Below are 23,643 nucleotides of genomic sequence, written 5' to 3'. Positions count from 1 at the left end.
GCCTCAAATAGAGATATTAGGACTTTGAATACAATACAAGTAAAATTCAGTATTAAAGAACCTACCGCAGTACCCTGGGGTTCCACATACTGTCTTCATGAGTACCTGATGTTCCACGATTTTGGAGAGTCCAAAATCAGCTAAGGAGACAAGAAAAAAAATTAATGAAATGAGTATTTTCTCAGCTTTCATAAGATGATAGATTACTATTTTATTATTCAAAGCAAAACTTGTTTGTTTTTGTATTTGATATTGGAGTGGATATAGTGGACAGTCACTTGGGAGAGAAACTAAAAAAACTAAATAATAATTTAAGTCTGGCCTTAAATTGGAAAAAAATTTACCCCATGACTTCAATATATATTTTATGTTTTCTCTGTAACTACTAGCTTTTAGTAAATAAGCTATTTCTTCTGGAAATAATAGATGCAATGGATATATTTTATATAATGCTAATTCTAAGATTTGAAACTAACTAAAGAACAGCATAAAATTACTAATAAAATCAGAACTTTAATCCATCTAACAAGTCAGAATAAAAAATTAGGCTTTCATAAATGTCAAGAAAATGAACAGAAATATCAAAGGTTTATTCTGCTTCAAAATAGTTTCATTCTTTAGTGTATTTGATGGGTAAGAATTTACTCTCATATGAGGAACATATAACTTTGTGCAAAAATCCTTTTTATTTATTTCTCAGAATATTACCTAGATAAAACGTGATCAAAAGTTGCTATCATTATACTCTATTTGCTGGGCTACATCTCTCTCACCCAGGAAACATGAGGAAACAGTTCAAGGGCATTCTTCAAGAGAGGCAGGTGCAGAATTGATGCCATTTTAGACTTCAAAGATAAACCCACATTTCCATGGAGGTGCTGATCCTTATCAGAAAAAGCAGCAGGAAGTCCTTCAGAAAGGCAGGCTCTCCCGGCTAAATTAGTATCCATCCATCCATTTAAAGAAATCTCTTTAAGGATAAAATCTTTGAAAGTGCTGTTAAAACGGAAGCCTCCCTGCTGCCCCTGCCTTTCAGGAGTGGCCAAGAGAACAGGCCGGCGGCCCAGCAGGACATCAGCATTTTTCCTTTAGGTTCTTACGTTCATAAAGCACATTATGTTATCTGAGCTTTCCCATGATATGTACAACTTAATTTTCAAAAATCTTAACATAAATGCAGTGAACTCATCAGATTAGCATCATAAAGGACAGTGCCAAAAGAGCAGTGCCCTTCGGAGGATTTAGAACAGATTCTCCAAAGGAGATTTCATCTAAAATAAATTTTATAATTATTTTTGTAAACAAAGATTTACTTTGTATGGGACAAGGAAAGTAAAATTTAATATACATTTTTTTCTAAAATGCTGATTTACTGATCTCTCTGGGTAGATCAGAACTTCCAAATCATCTCCGTAGTTCTTCAAGTTCTTATTGGGGAAAAAAAAAATACAAATCAAGGTTTCCAGAGTCAAATAAGGTTTGGGAAGAGCCTTACAGACACTAATTTAGATGTTAAGTCCACACATTAGCACTTCTAACTTCCTGAAAGCCCTGCAGAAATAAAGCCTTGCTTAGCTGTGACTCAGTGTTCCCTGACGTACTTGACCAAACCGAGCACCTCCACACGTCATCCCCCCAAAGGGATCATTCACCCTCGTTCACTGAGAACCGGCATTCTGTGGAGTGCACGTTGTGAAATACAGATCTCAATTTATCTCTGTTCATATAAACAAATGACTCAGAGCCAAAGGACACTGATATGTTCTAAGCATTTTGTGTCAAAGTTCTTCATTATCTAAAATTAAGCTCCAACTAACTTGTGATAAAAGTTGATAGCCAAAAAGAAGTGTTACATAATCTATCATTTTCTTCTATAATAAACTTATCTTCAAAATATAAGGTCACCTCCTGAAGTGCCTGTCTTTTCCAAGGGCTGTGGTTCCTTTGTATGTCCAGCTATAAAGTACCAACGTGCACACATTAATTCAAGTTAATATTCTAGGAAAGAGTACGGACTTCCAAAACAATGTATTATTCCTTTACAGACTTCGTTATTTGAGGAAACTGAATGGGGACAAAACTGGATACAGCAATATTTACAAATTCCACGGAACAAATTTCTTCTGCTTTGGGAACAGGGATAATAATAAGATATCAGGAAATACCCTTACCAATTTTGAGTGGTGCATCTGGTGCTGGAGTTGCATAGAGAAGATTCTCTGGTTTGAGATCACGATGGACAATCCCATTTTCATGTAGGTACTAAATATGGACAATAATGAAGTAACAGTCGTGTAATTATATTTATGGGGCCAACGTTTATATTTAACCTTTCCAGAATTATAATAATCTTTACTAAGTTATATAATTCAAACACACACATATTAAAATTTAAAAATAAACACCATAAAGGTGAATGCGTTTTAAATTATATATCATTTGAGAATAGCTTATACATAGTTTCCTAAAAATGAAATGCAATTTAAATTATATAGAAGTGATTGCCACAAATATTTACTTCTCAGAGAATATTAGTTACAGTTCTCATATGCATATTATCAAATCAGCTCAAATTGGCTAATTATTATTATAAATAATAAAGTCAACATGCCCTGTGTTGAAATTTGTCTGATTTATTATCTGAAAGACATAATTCTATGTGTCATCTTAGAAGCTCACAACCATAGCAAAGACTTCATAATTATTATTTGAACAGACATTTAGACATGAGTAATTACTGTAGAGAACTGCCTTTAATATGATAAATACTGTTTAATGACAATAAATGCTCTCATCGGCTCTTTGAGGATTAGCATATCCAGCTATCATCAATATTATCTTAAAGATTACCTTTAACATTTATTTTATCATATTTTAAATTCTTTTGTAAATCATGTGTAATCACATATGTGGCACATTCTCGTTGTGAATGTAAAGTTCTACCTGACTCTGCTTCTCCTCCAGGGGAAGTCTACGTCCTCTCCAAAACCAATCATTCATCAGGTTGAAATGGTCTGAATTTTTCTCTATGCATTTACAAATATGAGTACATGCATACAAAGAAATATACCTGATTTTTCCATTTTCTTACATAAATGTATCACTAATAAAAATTTTCACACTGCTTTTATTTTTTTAACAACATGTTTTAAAAATCTTTCCCATATGTCACCACAATTTATTTTATTTAACCCTTGTATTCATTTTTTGTTGGATATATCACTTTTTATTTCGCTATTTCCACTTTGATGGACTTTCAAGTTTTTTAAAATACAAATAATGCAGTAATAAACCTTCAATACTTGGAAATGTGAGCATTTTTGCTGATATTTTCTAGGATAGATACCTGAAAGCAGGTCTGGTGTGGTCAAAAGGTATACAGATTTTTACCTTTAATACGTACTGCAAATCGCTTTCCTAAAAGACTCCAACAACATTTACTCACATAAACAGTCTAAGTGTATACGTTTTCCTAATATCTAAATACAAAATTTATATTTTTAACTTCTGCTGAGCTGGAATATAAAAGTTATATCTTAAGTTTGGTTTAATTTCTCTTTCTCTGTTTCCTCGTATAGTCTAGCTTGTCTTTATACACTTTCCTTTTTATAAATTGCCCATTCAAATCCTTTGCCTGTCTTTCTGTTATATGGAGAGAAAAAGTCGCCAAGGTGCTGTAGCATAGAGGAAGGGAGGAGGCCCTTCTTTCTTTCCACTCAAGCCAAGTCAAAGGGGATAAAAGCTGCAAGGTCACGTGACGTGTGTCACTTAGTGGTCTGAGGAAACTGGGACGGATCCCTGGCTCACTCATGAAAAACTGGAAACTAGCTGGAGCAGCTGACTGAGGGGACAGGGTCTCAGTGAGCCTCAGCTGCCCTCACCTGACGGCTGGAAAGAGAAGCACGTTTCTCACGGACCTGGAGTGGACTGTGCAGAAGGGCATCGGACACGGGTCCCCTGAGGAGGCCCTCCTGCTGGAGTGTCTCCACCTCATCTCGGCACCACAGGAAGCAGAACCGAGGGCGGTGACAGTGGGCAGCTGAAGGGCCACTCAGATCGCCCAGAGTGAGAGAAGTGTCCTGCAAAGAGTCCTGTAGAGCTATCAAGGGTGTCCCACAGGGGAAAACCAACAGGTATTTGTAACCTGCCACAACCAGAGGTCACTGTACCAGCTCACCAGTACCAGCCCAGGGAAGACCAAGTTTTAACCCCCTACTTCCTATCCTGCTCCTTATCATCGCCTTCACAGCCCAATCCTGGAAGAACCACAATCGGCATCTAGCTGGTTGGAAAAGAGGAAGGAGAAAAGCAGAAACCACAGGAATTCCCATCACTATGTTTATGAATTACAGACCCCAAGGTGGGGAGGCAAGAAGTTTAAAACTGGGTGAGTCTAAAATTTTGGTCTTTTCTTGAAAAGATGCTCAATATCACTAATTATTAGAGAACTGCAACTCAAAATGACAATGACGTCCCACTTCACACCAGTCAGAACGGCTGCCATTAAAATGTCTACCGATGACAAATGCTGAGGAGGGTGTGGAGAAAAGGGAACCCTCTTACACTGCTGGTGGGAATGTAAACTGGTGTAGCTACTATGGAAAACAGTACAAAGGTTCCTCAGAAACTAAAACTGGAATGACCTACGATCTGCAGTCTATTCCTGGGCATATATCTGGACAAAACTATAACAAAACATGATACGTCCACCCCATGTTCACAGCACAATAGCCACCTCATGGAAACAACCTGAATGTCCATTAACAGACAGATGGATAGGAAGGTGTACACACACACAAAGCAATACTACTGAGCCATTAAAAAACACAGCAAGGCCATCTGCAGCAACACGGATGGAACTAGAGACTATCATACTAAGTGAAGGAAGTCAGAAAGACAAAGACAGATACCATATGCTATCACTTATTTGTGGAATCTAGACTATGACACAGATGAGCTTACGCAGGAATTAGACACAAACTCACAGAGAGAGAGAAAAGACTTGTGACTGTCAAGGAGGGGGGTGAGGGACGGACCAGGAGTTGGGATCAGCAGATGCGAAGTATCACACACAGAAGGGACAGGCAAGGTCCTACTCCACAGTGCAGGGAGCTGCATCCAGCGTCCCGGGGTAAACAACAGTGGAAAAGAATATAAAGAAGAACCATTTTTCTATATTCTGAACCACTTTGCCAGACAGCAGAAAGCAACACAACATTGTAAATCAACTATACTTCAATAAAAAAAGGAAAAAATAAAATTTTGGTCTTTTCCTATCCAAAAGGGACTGGAAAAATTAGGGCATGGCCTGAAATTTTATTCACTGAGGAGAAGAATGGATTTACAGAGTTAATCTGTCAGAACAACAGTGAGAAAAAATAAAGTTTTGCTTTTGCACATGTCTAACCAGGTCTAGCTCACTCCTTACACTAATCGATATCAGGTAGCTAATACTTCAGTATTGGCTGAAGCTCCAATACCTTGGCCACCTGATGCGAAGAACTGACTCATTGGAAAAGACCCTGATGCTGGGAAAGAGTGAAGGCGGGAGGAGAAGGGGACGACAGAGGATGAGATGGTTGGGTGGCATCAGAAACTCGATGGACGTGAGTTTGAGTAAACTCCGGGAGTTGGTGATGGACGGGAGGCCTGGAGTGCTGCGGTTCATGGGGTCGCAGAGTTGGACATGACTGAGTGACTGAACAACAGCAATACTGCCATTTGTGTCCTAATCACTTAGCATACATTCCAAGCACCATTATAAACACCTTCAGATCTCTTAGCTTACTTAAACTTCACAGCAGCTTATGATGTAAGTCACATAATTTTTGTTCTGCAAATGAGAAAACTGAAGGATAAAGAGGGTGAGGGATCCTTACAAGGTCACAACTGGATGTGCTGGGTTCAGATCTGGGCATCCGCCCGTGCAGGATTCCCAAGCAGGAGCTCAAGAACCACTTATTGCTTGACTGTGTACTGCGGGGATGAGATGAAAATAAAAATGAGGAGAACAGAGGAGGATAATGGAGGAGAGACAAGGTATTTAGTAAGAGTGGGAGGAGGAATGAGAGTGATAGAGGACCACATTCAGCCTTAAATCATACCCTGGAAGAAAACACCGTATCCTGAGGAGGAGCACACTGTGTCTTGTATATCTAGAGTGTGAAAGGCAAAGATATGAGTATCTCGTACAACAGCTTTGGAACATATCTAAGAATTGCACAGATCAATAGAAAATATTGACTTTCTAACCCAGTTTAGAAGCTCCATAGCTTGGGGAAGAAAACGACACGGAAAATAGCAACACGGTACAACAAATGAGACGAAGGGACACGTGCTGGTTGAGCAAAACGCTAACTACACAAAGATTCTCACTAAACGTTGTCCTGGCTTTCTTCCACAAAAACGGTGGCTACGTGTTTTAAGTGCAAATTTTAAAAAAAGCAAGACAAGACAAACAAAACATCATTTGGCACTCCAAAAGGAGAGCTAGACAGATAAGAGAAGAAAAGTTTTATAGAAAATATTAGATTTAGAAGTCACGCACTACCCGAGGAACAAACTGAAAAGCAAATAACGGAATGAATGCTAACAGTCCTGATCCCGATTTTTAAAGACAGAAGAAAGGATCATTTGCTGTAAGTGACTTGGTGTAGAAAGACTATTACTACTCATGATATAATCATCCACACACGTGGGAGACTTTATTGACAAAATGGCAATTTTATTTTCACTTAGACCCACTGATTGCCTTTGATCAATAGTTAGTACTTTTAACCTTTACATTATTTCCAGTTGGGAAGCCAGGAAGAAGGCAAACATGGAGGATGATCTTCTGCCTCCCCCAAGAAGACAGTCTTTGGAAGCAGCTGCGCTTCTAGAGCACCGGTTCTCAGACTTTCCGACCTCAGAACTTCTTTACAGCTAAAATTTTAAGAATCTCAAAGAGCTTTTGTTTATGTGAGCTCTACCTAACATTTAGTTACTTGCAAGCAGTTAAAACTGAGAAATCAAAAAATTACTTTTAATTTAAAAATAAAACAATAAACTCATGACAATATACACATTTTAAAATATAAATAACTATTTTCTAAGATAAGAAACGAGTGAGTACTATACCACTGTTTTAAAGGTTTACAAATTTCTCTCATTTCTGGTTTAACAGGAAACAGCTGGGTTCTCATCTGTACTTCTTTCTCTGTCGTGAAGTCACAGGCCATGCTGTTGCTGTTCAGTCCCCACGCTGTGTCTGGCTTTTTGTGACCCCGTGGACTGCAGCACACCAGGCTTCCCTGTCCTTCACGATCTCCCAGAGCCTGCTCAAACTCATGTCCACTGAGCCGGTGATGCCATCCAACCATCTCCTCCTCTGTCGCCCCCTTCTCTTCCTGCCCTCAATTTTTCCCAGCATCAGGGTCTTTTCCAATGAGTTGGCTCTTGACCAACGTATTGGAGCTTGTCCTTCCAGTGAATATTCAGGGTTGATTTCCTTTAGGATGGACTGGCTGGATCTCCTTGCAATCCAAGGGACTCTCAAAAGTCTTCTCCAGCATCACAGTTTGAAAGCATTAATTCTTTGGTGCTCAACTTTCTTTATGGTTCAACTCTCACATTCATACTTGACTACTGGAAAGTAATGAGAAATGCTTTCATATCATGATGAAATGGTTTTGACTTCACAGACCCTCTGAAAGGGGTTTCAGTGACCCTCAAAAGATATCTTTGAAAAATTCTGTCTCATAGCATCAGAAGTCATAAAAGCCAACCCTGAATATTTGTTGGAAGGACTGATGCTGAAGCTGAAGCTCCAATACTTTGGCCACCTGATGCAAAGAACTGACTCATTGGAAAAGACCCTGATGCTGGAAAGATTGAAGGCGGGAGGAGAAGGGGATGACAGAGGATGAGATGGTTGGATGCATCACCAACTCAACAGACATGAGTTTGAGCAAGTTCCGGAAGACAGTGAAGGACAGGGAAGCCTGGCGTGCTGCAGTTCACAGGGTCACAAAGAGTCAGACACGACTGAGCGACTGGACAAGAGCAACAAAGAGCTGACTAACAGGACACTGCCCCTTATTTTCCAGCTGGGCTTTAAATAAAATGCACACTTCTAATCTCAGCAAATCCTAATCTTATTTTGATACATCGAGATCACTGCACATGGAGAAGTGGGGAAGAAAAGGATATTAAGGGTGAAAAATGCTTCTCAAAATTGTGTACTCATAGGAAAATGCATCAAGACATTGTACCATATCATATGAATGACATAGAACTGATTAAGAAATATCTAAGCACAAAGAAACAGACCTTATCAAAGTATTGTCAATCTTAGCTGCAGGTTATTTAAATAATGGAGATGCAACGTAAATAGACAAGAGGATTAGAAAAACTAAAAAATAGAATTATTGGATATTCTAGAATAAGCCAACAGGGAAGCCCATTCTAGAATAAACCAAGTGTTAAAGATAATAACAATTAAAGTAAATCAAGGACAAGCAAGGAAACATATTGAAAATCTGAACAACAGTTTGGGAGAAGACCTACAATATCCTCTATATAAATCCAACAATTTAATGGGAAGAAATAATGAATCTGACAAAAATTGTAGCACCTAATTACTAAAGTTTATCTTGAATAACAGTAACTTTTAATAAAGAAACTGGAAGAGCAAATAACCAGATGTGTATGGATTTAATTAAAACTGTGGAATAAAAAGAAGGAGGAGGAGAAACAGCCTTAGAGGCAGAGAAGCACACAACTAATTTACTGGCTCAATTTTTGGAAAGTGCATTCTCTTTTTAGAAAGAACATTAAATGACAAGTATAATTTTATCTGTAGACTAATCAAAATAGGAAACAAATACTTTTTAAGGATCTTATAATCATAAATTTAATGCCTTGGTACCAAAGGCATATCTTAGCTGAATTCTGTTTCAATATCACGCTGTTGGTTTTGATCAAGGGTAATACAAGAAATAAGGCGTATAAAGTTTTGAGATATTGCCTTTGAAATGGTTATTAAGGAGTAACATCATGAGAGGTGCTCTGGGGCCATATATGCCAAGTATACTATTTATTATCTGCGTGATCTTAAACAATTTGCCAACCCTCTAAATCTCAGTTTTCTCACCTGCAGTGTCCACTCTGCAGGCTGTAGTGAGAGACCCTTAGCATGGAGTAGATATTCTACTTCATAAACAGTAGTTATTGGGACTCTATCATTGTTCTTTTATGTCTCTTATAAAATAGATTTAGAAATCCTTTGAGATTTGGAATACTTGCTCTTTTCTGAAGTATCAAAGGATACTTTGATCAGAAAACACTTGCTTTCTTTTTCATTCCATTTCCTTCAGTTTTGGCTGCCAAGCAGCTCGGTGACAAGCTTCAATTGCACTGACTAGCCTAATTCACACTATTTACTTTTCCCTCTCCTTGCTTTTTAAACAATTCTTTTTCCACTTTAATAGCTTTATTTTTCATTTAATTTACCATAACTTCTCTTCCCAAGAAGATGAAATATAAATTACAGAGAGACTGAATATGTTATATATTAGCCTTCTTCACTGTTGAAACAAGTCTAAGTAAAACAAGGACTGAAATTGCTATATATGTGTTCATAGTTTATAGCAAGAATGTTTAGACATTAGAAAAGGCACAAAGTTTGCAGCAGTTAGGATCTGGAACCTTCTCACTATGTTTCTCCCAGTCATCACACAAAGAGCATCTATGACTAATCACACCGCCATGGACAGGCCGCTGCGCCTCCAAGTCTGCTGTTTGCTTGTGCCCCCTCTCCGCGGTCTTGGGGGTCTTCCGGCACCATCCCCGGGGCTGCTTGTGCCCCCCTCTGCGCGGTCTTGGGGGGATGCTGCAGGTCCTCCCACCCCTCCCCGCAGCCTGCCCCGGCAGCGTCTCACCAGCTGCCTCTTCTCCCCGCTGTCCAGCTGGTCCCGCTTTCAGCACAGAACCATCTCTAGACTAGGCCAGCTCTCCTCATCCTCATCCTCAACTATAAGTCAGCTCCTCGGGGAGGTTGTACCTGTCCTTCCAGATTAACATGCTCTCTTATCTCTTCAAGAAAATTAGAGATACCAAAGGAATATTTCATGCAAAGATAGGCTCGATAAATGACAGAAATGGTATGGACCTAACAGAAGCAGAAGATATTAAGAAGAGGTGGCAAGAATACACAGAAGAATTGTACAAAAAAGACCTTCACGACCCAGATAATCACGATAGTGTGATCACTCACCTAGAGCCAGACATCCTGGAATGTGAAGTCAAGTGGGCCTTAGAAAGCATCACTATGAACAAAGCTAGTGGAGGTGATGGAATTCCAGCTGAGCTATTTCAAATCCTCAAAGATGATGCTGTGAAAGTGCTGCACTCAATATGCCAGCAAATTTGGAAAACTCAGCAGTGGCCACAGGACTGGAAAAGGTCAGTTTTCATTCCAATCCCAAAGAAAGGCAATGCCAAAGAATGCTCAAACTACCACATAATTGCACTCATCTCACACGCTACTAAAGTAATGCTCAAAATTCTCCAAGCCAGGCTTCAGCAATACGTGAACTGTGAACTTCCAGATGTTCAAGCTGGTTTGAGAAAAGGCAGAGGAACCAGAGATCAAATTGCCAATATCTGCTGGATCATCGAAAAAGCAAGAGAGTTCCAGAAAAACATCTATTTCTGCTTTATTGACTATGCCAAAGCCTTTGACTGTGTGGATCACAATAAACTGGGGAAAATTCTGAAAGAGATGGGAATACCAGACCACCTGACCTGCCTCTTGAGAAACCTGTATGCAGGTCAGGAAGCAACAGTTAGAACTGGGCATGGAACAACAGACTGGTTTCAAATAGGAAAAGGAGTACGTCAAGGCTGTATATTGTCACCCTGCTTATTTAACTTATATGCAGAGTACCTCATGAGAAACGCTGGGCTGGAAGAAACAAAAGCTGGAATCAAGATTGCCGGGAGAAATATCAATAACCTCAGATATGAAGATGACACCACCCTTTTGGCAAAAAGTGAAGAAGAACTAAAGAGCCTCTTGATGAAAGTGAGAGAGGAGAGTGAAAAAGTTGGCTTAAAGCTCAACATTCAGAAAACTAAGACCATGGCATCTGGTCCCATCACTTCATGGGAAATAGATGGGGAAACAGTGGAAACAGTGTCAGACTTTATTTCTGGGGGCTCCAAAATCACTGCAGATGGTGATTGCAGCCATGAAATTAAAAGACGCTTACTCCTTGGAAGGAAGGTTATGGCCAACCTAGATAGCATATTTAAAAGCAGAGACATTACTTTGCCAAAAAAGTCCGCCTAGTCAAGGCTATGGTTTTTCCAGTGGTCATGTATGGATGTGAGAGTTGGACGGTGAAGAAAGCTGAGTGCCGCAGAATTGATGCTTTTGAACTGTGGTGTTGGAGAAGACTCTTGAGAGTCCCTTGGACTGCAAGGAGATCCAATCAATGCATCCTAAAGGAGATCAATCCTGGGTGTTCATTGGAAGGACTGATGTTGAAGCTGAAACTCCAGTACTTTGGCAACCTCACGCGAAGAGTTGACTCATTGGAAAAGACCCTAATGCTGGGTAGGATTGGGGGCAGGAGGAGAAGGGGACGACAGAGGATGAGATGGTTGGATGGCATCACTGACTCAATGGACATGGATTTGGGTGGACTCCGGGAGTTGGTGATGGACAGAGAGGCCTGGCGTGCTGCAATTCATGGGGTCGCAAAGAGTCAGACACGACTGAGAGACTGAATTTACTCACACACGCTCTTATATGCTCTCACAATGCTTTCTGTTTTTCTTTATATCATGTCTGTTTCTCTGCAAGCTTTATGTTAAGGAACATCTCCCTCGATAGACTGAAAACTACACGAAGAGGAGGACATTTTTGCCTGGATCCCCAGATACCTAGTTTTCTGTGCAGTGCCTGTGCTAAATGTGCGCTCAATTGTTACTTTTGAATGAACAATAAATAAATCAAGTTTGCTATAGACATGTATGTTATTTTCCTTTTTAGTCAAGAACTTACAGTTACATATACAAGAATGATGGTAATCTGCACCTTTTATTCATTTGCCATTATTAATGTCAGAAGTTTAAATTCTTCTGCTTACATTATAGTGATATATTTGCATAGCAACATCACTTTGATACATTTAGCTTAAGTAAGGCGTCTATTGGAGGAGGCAATGGCACCCCACTCCAGTACTCTTGCCTGGAAAATCCCATGGACGGAGGAGCCTGGTAGGCTGCCGTCTATGGGGTCGCACACAGAGTCGGACACGACTGAAGTGACTTAGCAGCAGCAGCAAGGCGTCTATGTGTTTATGAAACATACTATACCTACTGGATAATAATTCTTAGTCACTTCAGAGGTTCTCAGTGAGTATCAGTTACATAAATGAGATTTACAGCACCACTTTGAGAAAAGCCAAAATCCAGTAAGAATATTTTACTTATAAGATCAGAAAAAAGGGTTTCATCTTCAAAATGACATTTTGAATAATTACATATTTTTTTCTTTTGTAGCAGTATAAAGTTGATTGTTATGGCTGAATTAATTTCTTCATATCCTTTGAAGTTTACCTGAGTATGCAGTACAACATAACCCTCAGGGGATTTTGGGGAAAGACGCTTGCAAATTCATCTGTTAGTTTTCCCTTCAGTTTCCTTCATGTCTAAAACATTCATACACTGTACTGGCCACTGTAATAAAATGGAACTGAGTTGCCCAGCCACAATGACACACTAGTGAAGAGTGAGCAAGCCCAAAGACCTCTGTCTGCAAATGAAGGAGCCCCCTGGACCCCAGGGGTGGGCCTGAGGACCGGACCTGCTGCTGACCCTGGAGGATGGTTCCAACATGAACCCTGTTATTAGATTCCAGGTGTGGCTTGAAGTGTTTGGATAAAGCAAAACTTTGCTGGAAAATGCCTGCTGGAGTGGCAATGTCATGAGGAAAGAAAGTAGAATGCTTTTCTAGAGAGGGTAATTATGAATGGCATTGGGTAGACAAACCTGGGGTGTCATATTAAGAGTAGGTGATAGGAGAAGAGGTCATGAAGAACAGTCAGACTCCAATCCTTATTTCTGACTTTGATATGAGCCTCCTGGTGTATAGAATCAGACTGGGAAACATGGGTGCTTTTAACAGGTTGAAATTAATTTCGTGTCTATTTATATATGTGTATGTTATAAAAGTCCTATTAAGTACATATTTCTAGGAACAGTCTATTTAGCCTATTTAGCCTAACAGTCTAGTTAGTCTATTTATGGTGGAAATATCATTTTACCTATACTATTTTCCTTAGATTCAACCCCAAGTCTAAAACATTCACTGAAGACTTCAAAAAATCATTGTTATCAATAGCAATTATTAAGTCGTTCACTTAATAATAAATTATGGGGCAAAAAAATGATGGAAAAAGTGATGTGTTCTGACTTAGACATGCTAACAGAACACAAAAATATAAAGAAAACTAAAATACTGTACATTAATCTACAAATAAATCAGTGTCTCAAATGCACTTGTGTGCAAAGTCAGAGCAAGCGCATCTTGTGAGGCGACTTTTAAGGTTGCTTAGGAAGGGCAAGCCTGTGATGATTCCATTCTCTTATCTCCGATGTATATGGTCAGATTTCAGGAAAGATGAAGTTTTTAGGAATGGAGACAATGGAAACAGTTTAACCAATTAAAAGAGGTGATACTCAGGAGACAATGTACAGCTTGGGAAAAGGTCCAGAAATGATCTGCGATTACGGAGAAGGAAGCTGCAGACATGCCTTTGTAATGAGAGAGAAGAGGTCAGGCTGGAGTGCAAAAGAAACAAAGGGTCTGCACGCTCTGGCCGAGCTGGGTCTTGGGAGCCGCTACACAGGTGAACTCCGCACCTTGTGCAAAGAGGCTGACTGGGCAGGTGGGGTGCATGTCAAGGCATGCTGTCCTGCAGCAAAGAGCGGAGCTTCTTCACAGGCTTGAAGCAGCTGGAAATATTATGATGAGGTGTCTACGCTTCAGACTGCAGTACACGATTCATGCATTAATAAGGTAAGAGAGGAGATCTGGGACGTATTTGAAAATGAAAGCTTTTGGATGCAATGAAACGCATATCAAATATGACAAAGTGAAATTCTGTGCACTCTTCTTGGGAAACATTTACATCCACAGATGTAAAAAGGTTCTTAAATCAAACATGCATTGAAGTAGAATGTGGAATTAAAAGAAAAAAGAAAATACTCCCAAACTTATCTTACCATTTGGTCTTTGAAAAAATGCAATCACTAAAAGCTCAAATTCTCTTTTAAATAGACAAAGATAACACCACTGCCATGAATTCAGGGGGTGTCTAGACATGTAATTAAACTCTCTCTATGGTCCTAATAAAAACTGTGTCATTGTGTAATGAAAGCTACTGCATAGTAATTTAGTTTAATTACAGCTATGCTGTGTTCGATGGGCTGTGTGTGGTTAATTGATAATGTCTCAGGAGTTGGTAAGAGGAAGCGTGAATCTCTTTAAAAATCTAACAGGACAAAGAAAAACCAGTCATTAAAAAAAAAAAAATGGTATTCTGACTACAGTTCTCTTACTGGGAAGAAAAATTAAACTGCATGCATTTGCTCAGAAAGTTTAGTACCAATATACATAAATTTAAGTAAGAACGTCAAAGCAAACAATCTACTTATGTGTCATATTTGCTTTGGAGACCTGACACCACCGTTTTTATCCTCAACCTCTACTCTGTGACACCTTCAGAACTGTGAACAGAATGTATGAGAAGTGAAGAATGTAACCACTACTCCAGATCAACAGGCATGGTTCAGACTGGCGGTGAGATCCGTGGCCTTGACGGAGGGCGTCCCGGGACCTTCATCTGTAAAGTACCTCAGGGCCAGAGGAGTACGTGCCAGACAAAGCAGCCAGGTTCTGGGCATTCTCGTTTATTTCATCTTTGATGTCTTCTTTTCTGTTCCTTGCCTTGACCAATCAGTCATAATTCTATCCCCAGAATATATCTCATATCTCCTCTTTATTTTCACTTATATTCTCACCACTTAGTATAATCCTTCCTATTCTCTACTGACACTATTAACATCTGCGTCTACACAAACAGCCCCATACCCAGGTCATCTCTCTAAAATATAAGATTAACTCACACCAATCCTCTAGGTTCCAGAATGCCTGTAAATTAAAGTCTAATCTCCTCAACAGGAACAGTAAAGGCCCCTCGAAGTTTGTCCCAGTTTCTGGCTATGCATCATGCGGGGGCATGCTCTTGCTGTATGGCTCTGTTTACTGTTCCTAAATCATGCCATATACATTTTCATTTGGTTCCCAAATCATAAGAATCTTTCATGTGCCAAAGTGTGTTTTCTAAAGATTCTTGACACGATACCACTCATCTCAAATGCTCCTCCAGAATACTGCTGCTCCCCACCCAGAAACAGAGTTCGCTTCCTCTCTTTGACTCTGGTTTGAGACTTGACTGGTGGCCGCCAGAAGGCAGCGGCAGTGACAGCATGTGGCCTCTGCGGTTAGACCACAGAGGTCGGTGCAACTCCTGTCTGATGTGCTAGGGACTCTTGTTCAGACCCCTGCGCTGCCATGTAAAACGTCTCATTATCCTAAGACCTCAGTGCCATAAGAAAACTGGGCGATGTGGAGAAGCCGAGTCCAGCTATTCATGTTGACTGCCCCGGCTGAGTCCAGGTGACAGACATCAAGTGTCAGTCAGGAGGGTGAAGATACCCTGAAGTGATCCTTGCCTCTAGCTATCAAGCTCCCAAACCTTGAGTCTTGAGATACTACAGAATGCAGATGCCTATCATTCCTCTTGTGCCCTATCTGAAGTCTTGACCCAGAGTATATATGAGCAGAATAAAATGGTTGTTTTAAACCACCAGGAATGGGGGGTGATTTGTTACCACAGCAACACTACCAGGAACACTTCATTCCAGATTGAAATTCTCCTCTAATTCCACAAATAAAACAAATATTTTCTTTGCCCCCTCTTAGCATTTTCTTCACATCCCTATAACCCTCTCATACTGTTATCATAGTTAATTATGTACTTGCTTATCAATATAAGAGAGAAATTCCTTTAGAGCGGGGACTGTTGCCAGGCAGACTTTTAACCACTGGACTCCCAGGGAAGGCCCTCACCTGCGTCACTTGCAAGCCTGTTTCTATTGGCTGAATCTCCTCCTGCTCTCACGCAGTCTCACTCTGGGCATGCTGTCCGCATGTAGCTCTCATAACTTACTGGGCATATTGTGATTTTGTCCCGCTGGCTGCTTGACAAATACAGAAGCATTTGTGGTCTTTTTTAGCTTTGTTCTGGGTGCAGCTAAGTCGCGCTACTTGAGAATAGCTTGATCCTTTCGCAGTCTGTATTTAAACTGTTAATTTTGTTTTCTCTTCCCGGTCTTGTGTGAGCTACACGTAGCGCTCCCTCTAACCCGAGGTTCTTGTCCTGGCCGTGGGCTGCTCCTTCTCACGCACAGTCTGATCGGTTGAAGATCTGACAAGGGGCCATCTGCAGCTCCCCGGAGACCACCCTTCCCCCCGCACCTGCTTGGTGGACTCTGGCCTCGGCCTCCCAGACTCCATTCTGTCTCCTCGCCTCAGGGAGACTGCCCGGCTCCTCGGGCTTTCTCCCTCCCTGCAGGGCCGCCCAAGAGCCCTCCTCGGGGGTCACCCGGGCGGCCTGACATCCAGTGTCTGAAACCTTGTTACCAACACACAGACACAGACACACACAGAGACACACACACACACAGAGACACACACACAGAGACACACACACAGAGACACACACACACACAGACACACACACAGAGAGACACACAGAGAAACACACACAGAGACACACACACACAGACACACACAGACACACACAGAGACACACACAGAGACACACACACAGAGACATACACACACAGACACACATACATATTCTTTTTCAGGGAGAAGTGTAAATTAGTTCCCTTTCATTCCATGTTGTCGTGAGTGGACAATGTCAACATTATTCCAGACATTTTCAACATTTAAAAAATAATACTTCACTTGATATCTAAAACTGGAATTATGCTCAGCATGTGAGATCACTTTGAACATATTACTGCTACTGATGTACCAATAAGCGCAGTCAAGGCTGTTAAGGAAAGAAAGAATGATAATGGGGAAACCTGCATCTAGTTCCATACTGATCAGATCCTCCATTTAAAACTTCTACTGGGGATCCCCTGGTGGCCCAGTGGCTGAGAGTCCACCCACCAATGCAGGGGACACGGGTTCCGTCCCTGGTGTGGGAACCAAGGCCGCTGCCCACACCGCGGGGCCGCCAAGCGCAAGCCGTGCTCACGTGCGGACTGGCCCTGGAGAGCAGCCCCCTTCTCTGCAGCTGGAGAAAGCCCTCACACAGCAGTGAAGGGCCCGTGCAGCCAAAGAAAATTACATGTAAAAAATGTCTGGTGTTTTCATCTATAAGTTCCTGAGGTTTCTTTTAGCAAAGAAAAAATAATTTCCTCTTCTTTCTTGGTTAGAAAGAATTTTTCATTTTGTGGACCCATGGGAGTGCTTGAGAGTTTTGACAGACATGAAATGGACCCAAATCTGTAGAGATATAAAGGATACAAGTAAGACAGTTTAAGAAAGGCAATAGTACTTGACTGGAAAATAATCTTGGTAATTCTTAAATCCATAAACAGTTCAATTATTATAGGCTGCTGCTGCTGCTGCATCGCTTCAGTCATGTCCGCCTCTGTGCGACCCCATAGACGGCAGCCCACTGGGCTCCCCCGTCCCTGGGATTCTCCAGGCAAGAACACTGGAGTGGGTTGCCATTTCCTTCTCCAATGCATGAAAGTGAAAAGTGAAAGTGAAGTCGCTCAGTTGTGTCCCACTCTCAGCAACGCCATGGACTGAAGCCTACCAGGCTCTTCCGTCCACAGGATTTTCCAGGCAAGAGGACTGGAGTGGGTGTCATTGCCTTCTGCGATTATTCCCTTCCAAATAAAATGATATTCTACTATTTACATGTTTATATAACTTATGATATAAACTTTTTAAACTTTATTGAAGCAAAATGAACATGTACAAATTTAAGAAAATCTCTAAATATATGAAAAGTATAACTATCATACAAACACATCACTTAAGAAATCTGCTTAAAAAGTTGATGTGAGGAATTATATTGGAGGAATTATATTTACTATTTTTAATAATAAAAATAATAGTCACAACAGTTTAATAATTAAAATATTTCAGATTGATGCTGCAGAAAACTATAAGTCAATTTAATCTGCATACACTGCTTGTTCAGAGATTCTCTATACTCTAGGACAATCATAAAATCTCTTACAGATAAAAGTGATCTACTATGTTCTATGATATTTCTTTTAAAGAAAATAAAATTTTATCAAAACTTGGAAGGATTCAGCATACTGAAGTTACTTCTAAGCTTTAAGTGGACTCACCTTACAAAACTAAACATACTGTAACCACGTGTGTGCTCAGCCCCTCAGTTGTGCCCGACTCTTTGTGACCTCACGGACTGTAGCCCGCCAGGCTCCTCTGTTCATCGAGTTTTCCAGGCAAGGATACTGGAGCAGGTTGCCATTTCCTACTCCAGGAGATCTTCCCGGTCCAGGGATTGAACCCGTCTCTTGCGCTCCTGCGTCAGCAGGTGGATCCTTTATCACTAGTGTCACCTAGGTATGGACTAGCAATCGCAGTCCTTGATATTTACCTGAAGAAGCTGAAAATTTATGTCCACACAAAAACTTTCATGTGAATGTTTATAGCAGCTTTATTCATAACTGCCAAAATTTGGAAGCAACCAAGATATCCTTCAGTAGGTGAATGAATAAATAAACTAGCACATCTAGACAATGGATTACTATGAAGGACTGAAAAGAATTAAACTATCAAGTCATGAAAAGACATGGAGGAAACTTGTTGTTCAGTCGCTTAGTCGTGTCAGACTCTTTGTGATCCCAGGACTGCAGTTCTCCAGGCCTCCCTGTCCATCACCATCTCTCAGAGTTTGCTCAAACTCATGTCCATTGAGTTGGTGATGCCATCCAGCCATCTCATTCTCCATCGTCCTCTTCTCCTCCTGCCCTCAGTCTTTCCTAGCATCAGGGTCTTTTCCAATGAGTCAGTTCTTTGCATCAGGTAGCCAAAGTATTGGAGCTTCAGCTTCAGCATTAGTCCTTCCAATGAACACCCAGGACTGATCTCCTTTAGGATGGACTGGTTCAATCTCCTTGTGATCAAAGGGACTCTCAAGAGTCTTCTCTAGCACCACAGTTTGAAAGCGTCAGTTCTTCAGCTCATAGCCTTCTTCATGGTCCAGCTCTCATATCCATACGTGACTACTGGAAAAACCATAGCTTTGACTAGATGGACCTTTTTTGGCAAAGTGATGTCTCTGCTTTTTAATATGCTGTCTAGGTTGGTCATAGTTTTTCTTCCAAGGAGCAAGTGTCTTTTAATTTCGTGGCTTCAGTCACTGTCCGCAGTGATTTTGGAGCCCAAGAAAAGAAACTCTGTCACTGTTTCCACTGTTTCCCCATCTATCTGCCATGAAGTGATGGGACTGGATGCCATGATCTTCGTCTTTTGAATGCTGAGTTTTAAGCCAGCTTCTCACTCTCCTCTTTCACTTTCATCAAGAGGCTTTTTAGTTCCTCTTCACTTTCTGCCATAAGGGTGGTATCATCTGCCTATCTGAGGTTATTGACATTTCTCCCGGCAATCTTGATTTCAGCTTGTGAATGACCCAGCCCGTCATTCACATTATGTACCCTGCATATAGCTAACTAACCCAGGTGACAATACACAGCCGTGACTTACTCCTTTCCCAATCTTGAACCAGTTCGTGGTTCCACATCCAGTTCTGTTGCTTCCTGACCTGCGTACAGGTTTCTCAAAGGACAGGTAAGGTGTTCTGTTGCTCCCATCTCTTTAAGAATTTTCCACAGTTTGTTGTGATCCACATAGTCAAAGGCTTTGGCATAGTCAATAAAGCAGAAGTAGATGTTTTTCTGAAATTCCCTTGCTTTTTCTATGATCCAATGGATGTTGGCAATTTGATCTCTGGTTTCTCTGTCTTTTCTAAATCCAGCTTGTACATCTGAAGTTCTTGGTTTCATGTGCTGTTGAAGCTTAGCTTAAAGGATTTTGGGCATTACCTTGCTAGCATGTGAAATAGATGTAATGGTATTGTAGTTTGAACATTCTTCAGCGTTGTCTTTCTTTGGGATTGGAATGAAAACTGACCTTTTCCAGTCCTATGGCCATTGTTGGGTTTACCTTAAATGTATATTATTAAGTGAAAGAAACCTATCTGAAAAGGTGAACTATTGTATCATTCCAGCTATCTACTTTCTGGAAAAGGCAAAAACATGAAAAAAGTAAAAAGCTCAGTGTATGGCAGGGGATAGGGTAAGACGGGAGGGGTTAACAAGTGGAGCACGGAGGACTCAGGCAGTGAGAGTTCTCTGTGTGATACCGTCATAATAGACATGCGCCATACATTCTCCCAAACCCACAGAAGGTACAACGCTGAGAGTGAGCTGTTGGGAAAACGAAGGACTTTGAGTGATTATGATTTGTCAATTTAGGTTAATCAGTTGTAACAACTGTACTATTCTGGTGAGGGATGTTGATAATGGGAAGGTTATGCATGTAGAGGTAGGGAGTATATGGGAACTCTATACTTTCCTCTCAATTTTGCTGTGAACCTAAACCTGCTCTAAAAAAATAAAATCTTTTAAAAAAAGTACTCCAAGTTTTCATTCTTCTGATTTTCTATACAGAAAATCATGTCATCTATGTCTTCTTTTCCAACCTATATATGTTTTATTTCCACTTCTTGTCTTATTGCATCAGCTGGAACTTTCAGTACAATGTTGAAAAGGAGAGATAAGGCTGGATATGCTTGACTTGCTCCTAATTTTAGAGGGAAAACTTTGAGTTTCTCACCATTAAGCATGATGGTGTTTAAGTTTTCTGTAGATATTCTTTATCAAGTTGAAGGACTTCCCTTCTTCTATTCCAAGTTTATTAAGAGTTTTTTTTTTTATTCATGAATGGATGTGGTATTTTGTCAGAATTTTTTTCTGTAATTCTTAATATGATTTAGCTTTTTGATGTGATGAATTATATTAACTGATTTTCAAATGCTGAATCATTCCAGTCTTGCACACCTGGAATAAATCCCACTTTTTCATGGTGTATAATATTTTTATACATTGTTGGATTTAATTTGCTAATATTTTGTTGAAGATTTTTCTTTCTACTTTCATAAGAGACATTGGTCTGCAGTTTTCTTTTCTTATAATATCTTTGTCTGGATTTGGAGTTAGGGTAATGCTTGCCTCACAGAATGAGTTAGGAAGTATTCCCTTAGATTCTATCCTCTGAAAAATATTGTAGCGAATTGGTAAAAATTTCTTCCTTAAATGTGAGGTAGAATTTACCAGTGAGCCTTTTCTTTTGGAGAGTTACTCTTTGTTTATCCAATTTCTTTAATAGAAATGGGCTTATTCAGATTGTCTACTTCTTCCTGCTTGAGTTTTGGCAAACTGTTTCTTTCAAGGAACTGGTCTATTTCATTTAGGTTATCAAATTTGCTGGCACAGAGTTATTCATAGTACTTTTTATTATTCTTTTAATGTTGATAGGTTCTGTAATGATGTCCCCTTTCATTTCTGGTATTAGTAATTTGTGTCCCCTGTCACTTATTATTATTTTTTTAGTTAGCCTGGCTAGAGGCTATTGATTTTATTACTCTTTCAAATAACTAGTTTTTGGTTTCATTGATTTTTTTCCTACTGATTTGCTGTTGTCAATTTCATTGATTTCTGCTCTAATTCTTCTTTCTTTTCATCTTTTTACTCTGGATTAGAGTATTTAAAAATAATTTGCTATGTATTTTCAAGTTCTTCATATATGAGTATAAGACTTTTCTGGTAAGTTCGGCAATTCAGGTATTAAACATACAAAAAGTTAATCATTCCATTAAACACTACATTCTTTAAATTGCTGGTATTGTCAATTTATGTTCAGTTCAGTTGAGTTCAGTCGCTCAGTTGTGTCCGACTCTTTGCGACCCCATGGACTGCAGCACACCAGGCCTCCTTGTCCATCACCAACTCCCGGAGTTTACTCAAACTCATGTCCATTGAGTCAGTGATACCATCCAACCATCTCATCCTCTTGTCATCTCCTTCTCCTCCCACCTTAAATCTTTAAATGACATTAAATACACTGCTTTTAATTGTTAAATGACATTTCTTTAGAACTCACATAACGAGGTTCACAGTTAAAAGTCCTGAAGTGATATTAAGGCAGAAATCTAACATCAAACCCAGAATAAAATCAATGCAACACAATACAAACACAATGCATTGCCCATTCCGTGAAAATTCCATGTGAATATAAGTGCAGTTTCTGGTACTTACAGAGAATAAGATTTTAATCATATGCAAATCTAGTAAGTTATTTAATAAATTCTACAATGCAAAAAGAATCATATTTGTACTTCCTTGGTTATATTGTCGTAACAAACCATGCTCATCCCTTTTTGCCTGCCCATCCTTCCTGGGGTTTATAAGAGCTGGGTGAGTGGAAGGAGGAAGCTCTGAGCTCTGCCAAGATTATTGTCATAACAAACCATGCTAATCCCTCTTTGCCTGCCCATCCTTCCTGGGGTTTAGAAGAGCTGGGTGAGTGGAAGGAGGAAGCTCTGAACTCTGCCAAGATGAGCTCTCTTGGTCTAGCTATTGTCTGACCCAACTTTGAGGGAAAAAAGGACTCATTCCTCAAAATGTCAGAGGAGGAGCAGGTAGACGTTTCCATTGTGAAAGCAAAGGGAGCTGCTATTTGAGTCAGTCCCGACATCAGCATGCCTGGTAAGCCCAGTCTGAATGATCAGCCCGTAAGTGCTGCACAATATTATGACCCCCAAAAACTGATATAAAAGGGCAACTACTTGTGAGGAAATAAAATAATTAAATGGACATTGGGTTTGGCTACAAAGAATTCAAGTCTGCTACCCAATTTCTTACTATTGCCTCACATCAATGGATGTTCACCTTTTGACACCACCATCCTTCTGGATATAGACAAAGTGACAGAGCTGATTGCGTGTGGAAGAGTTTTACCTTTGGGGCTATCATACTCCCACCTACTCCTGTCCAAAAAAGAATGGAGCATGCATATGCACATATTCTTAATTGATTTGAGTCAGACTTAATTTTTAAATTATAGTATGTGAAGTGATTCTCTCATTATGTCAAATAAGCAGTTTTCAAGAAGTGAATTCAAGAATAAGAAAGCAAAGACAAACATAAACAGGTGCACTGACCTGCTGCAACGCACCTGTGTCTTTTAAAAAGGTGTGACTTTTCCCCTGCTGTCTGATCTTTAAAATAGATACATCTCACTTGTTACCTTTCAGTGTTAGCTCTTGAACTCCTTCTGGGCTCAGGCTTCTTTGTCTGCTCATCTGTGTCTCTGGCCTTGGGCCTAACTTCATCTATAGCAGGAGATGTTAGAAGAATGTAGATTGTAAAGGGATTAAGAACATAAACTCTGAAGTCAATTTTTATTTT

General features: G+C 40.1%; 1 protein-coding gene and 1 long non-coding RNA gene across 6 annotated transcripts in view; both read right to left on the bottom strand.

Annotated features, from left to right (window-relative positions):
• CAMK4 (calcium/calmodulin dependent protein kinase IV) overlaps window positions 1-23,643 on the bottom strand; it is a 227,221-nt gene that overhangs the window by 31,005 nt on the left and 172,573 nt on the right. For all 5 annotated transcript variants that reach the window (XM_081501518.1, XM_081501519.1, XM_081501521.1 and 2 more), the window contains 2 exons: window positions 2,172-2,262; window positions 66-140 (listed from right to left, as the gene is read on the bottom strand). In XM_081501518.1, coding sequence (XP_081357644.1) covers window positions 66-140; window positions 2,172-2,262 — 166 coding nt within the window. The remainder of the gene's footprint in view (window positions 1-65; window positions 141-2,171; window positions 2,263-23,643) is intronic.
• On the bottom strand, window positions 18,815-23,567 carry LOC145510413 (uncharacterized). Its single transcript, XR_014057000.1, has 2 exons — window positions 23,483-23,567; window positions 18,815-22,276 (listed from the first exon to the last, which is right to left on the bottom strand). It is a non-coding gene; the product is annotated as an uncharacterized LOC145510413 (long non-coding RNA).

The sequence above is a fragment of the Giraffa tippelskirchi genome, chromosome 6 (genome assembly GCF_054371585.1).
Source record: "Giraffa tippelskirchi isolate mGirTip1 chromosome 6, T2T-mGirTip1v1.2.pri, whole genome shotgun sequence".
NCBI classification, from domain to species: domain Eukaryota; kingdom Metazoa; phylum Chordata; class Mammalia; order Artiodactyla; family Giraffidae; genus Giraffa; species Giraffa tippelskirchi.
Note: the sequence above shows the minus strand (reverse complement) of the source record. Positions and strands in the feature narration are given on the sequence as shown.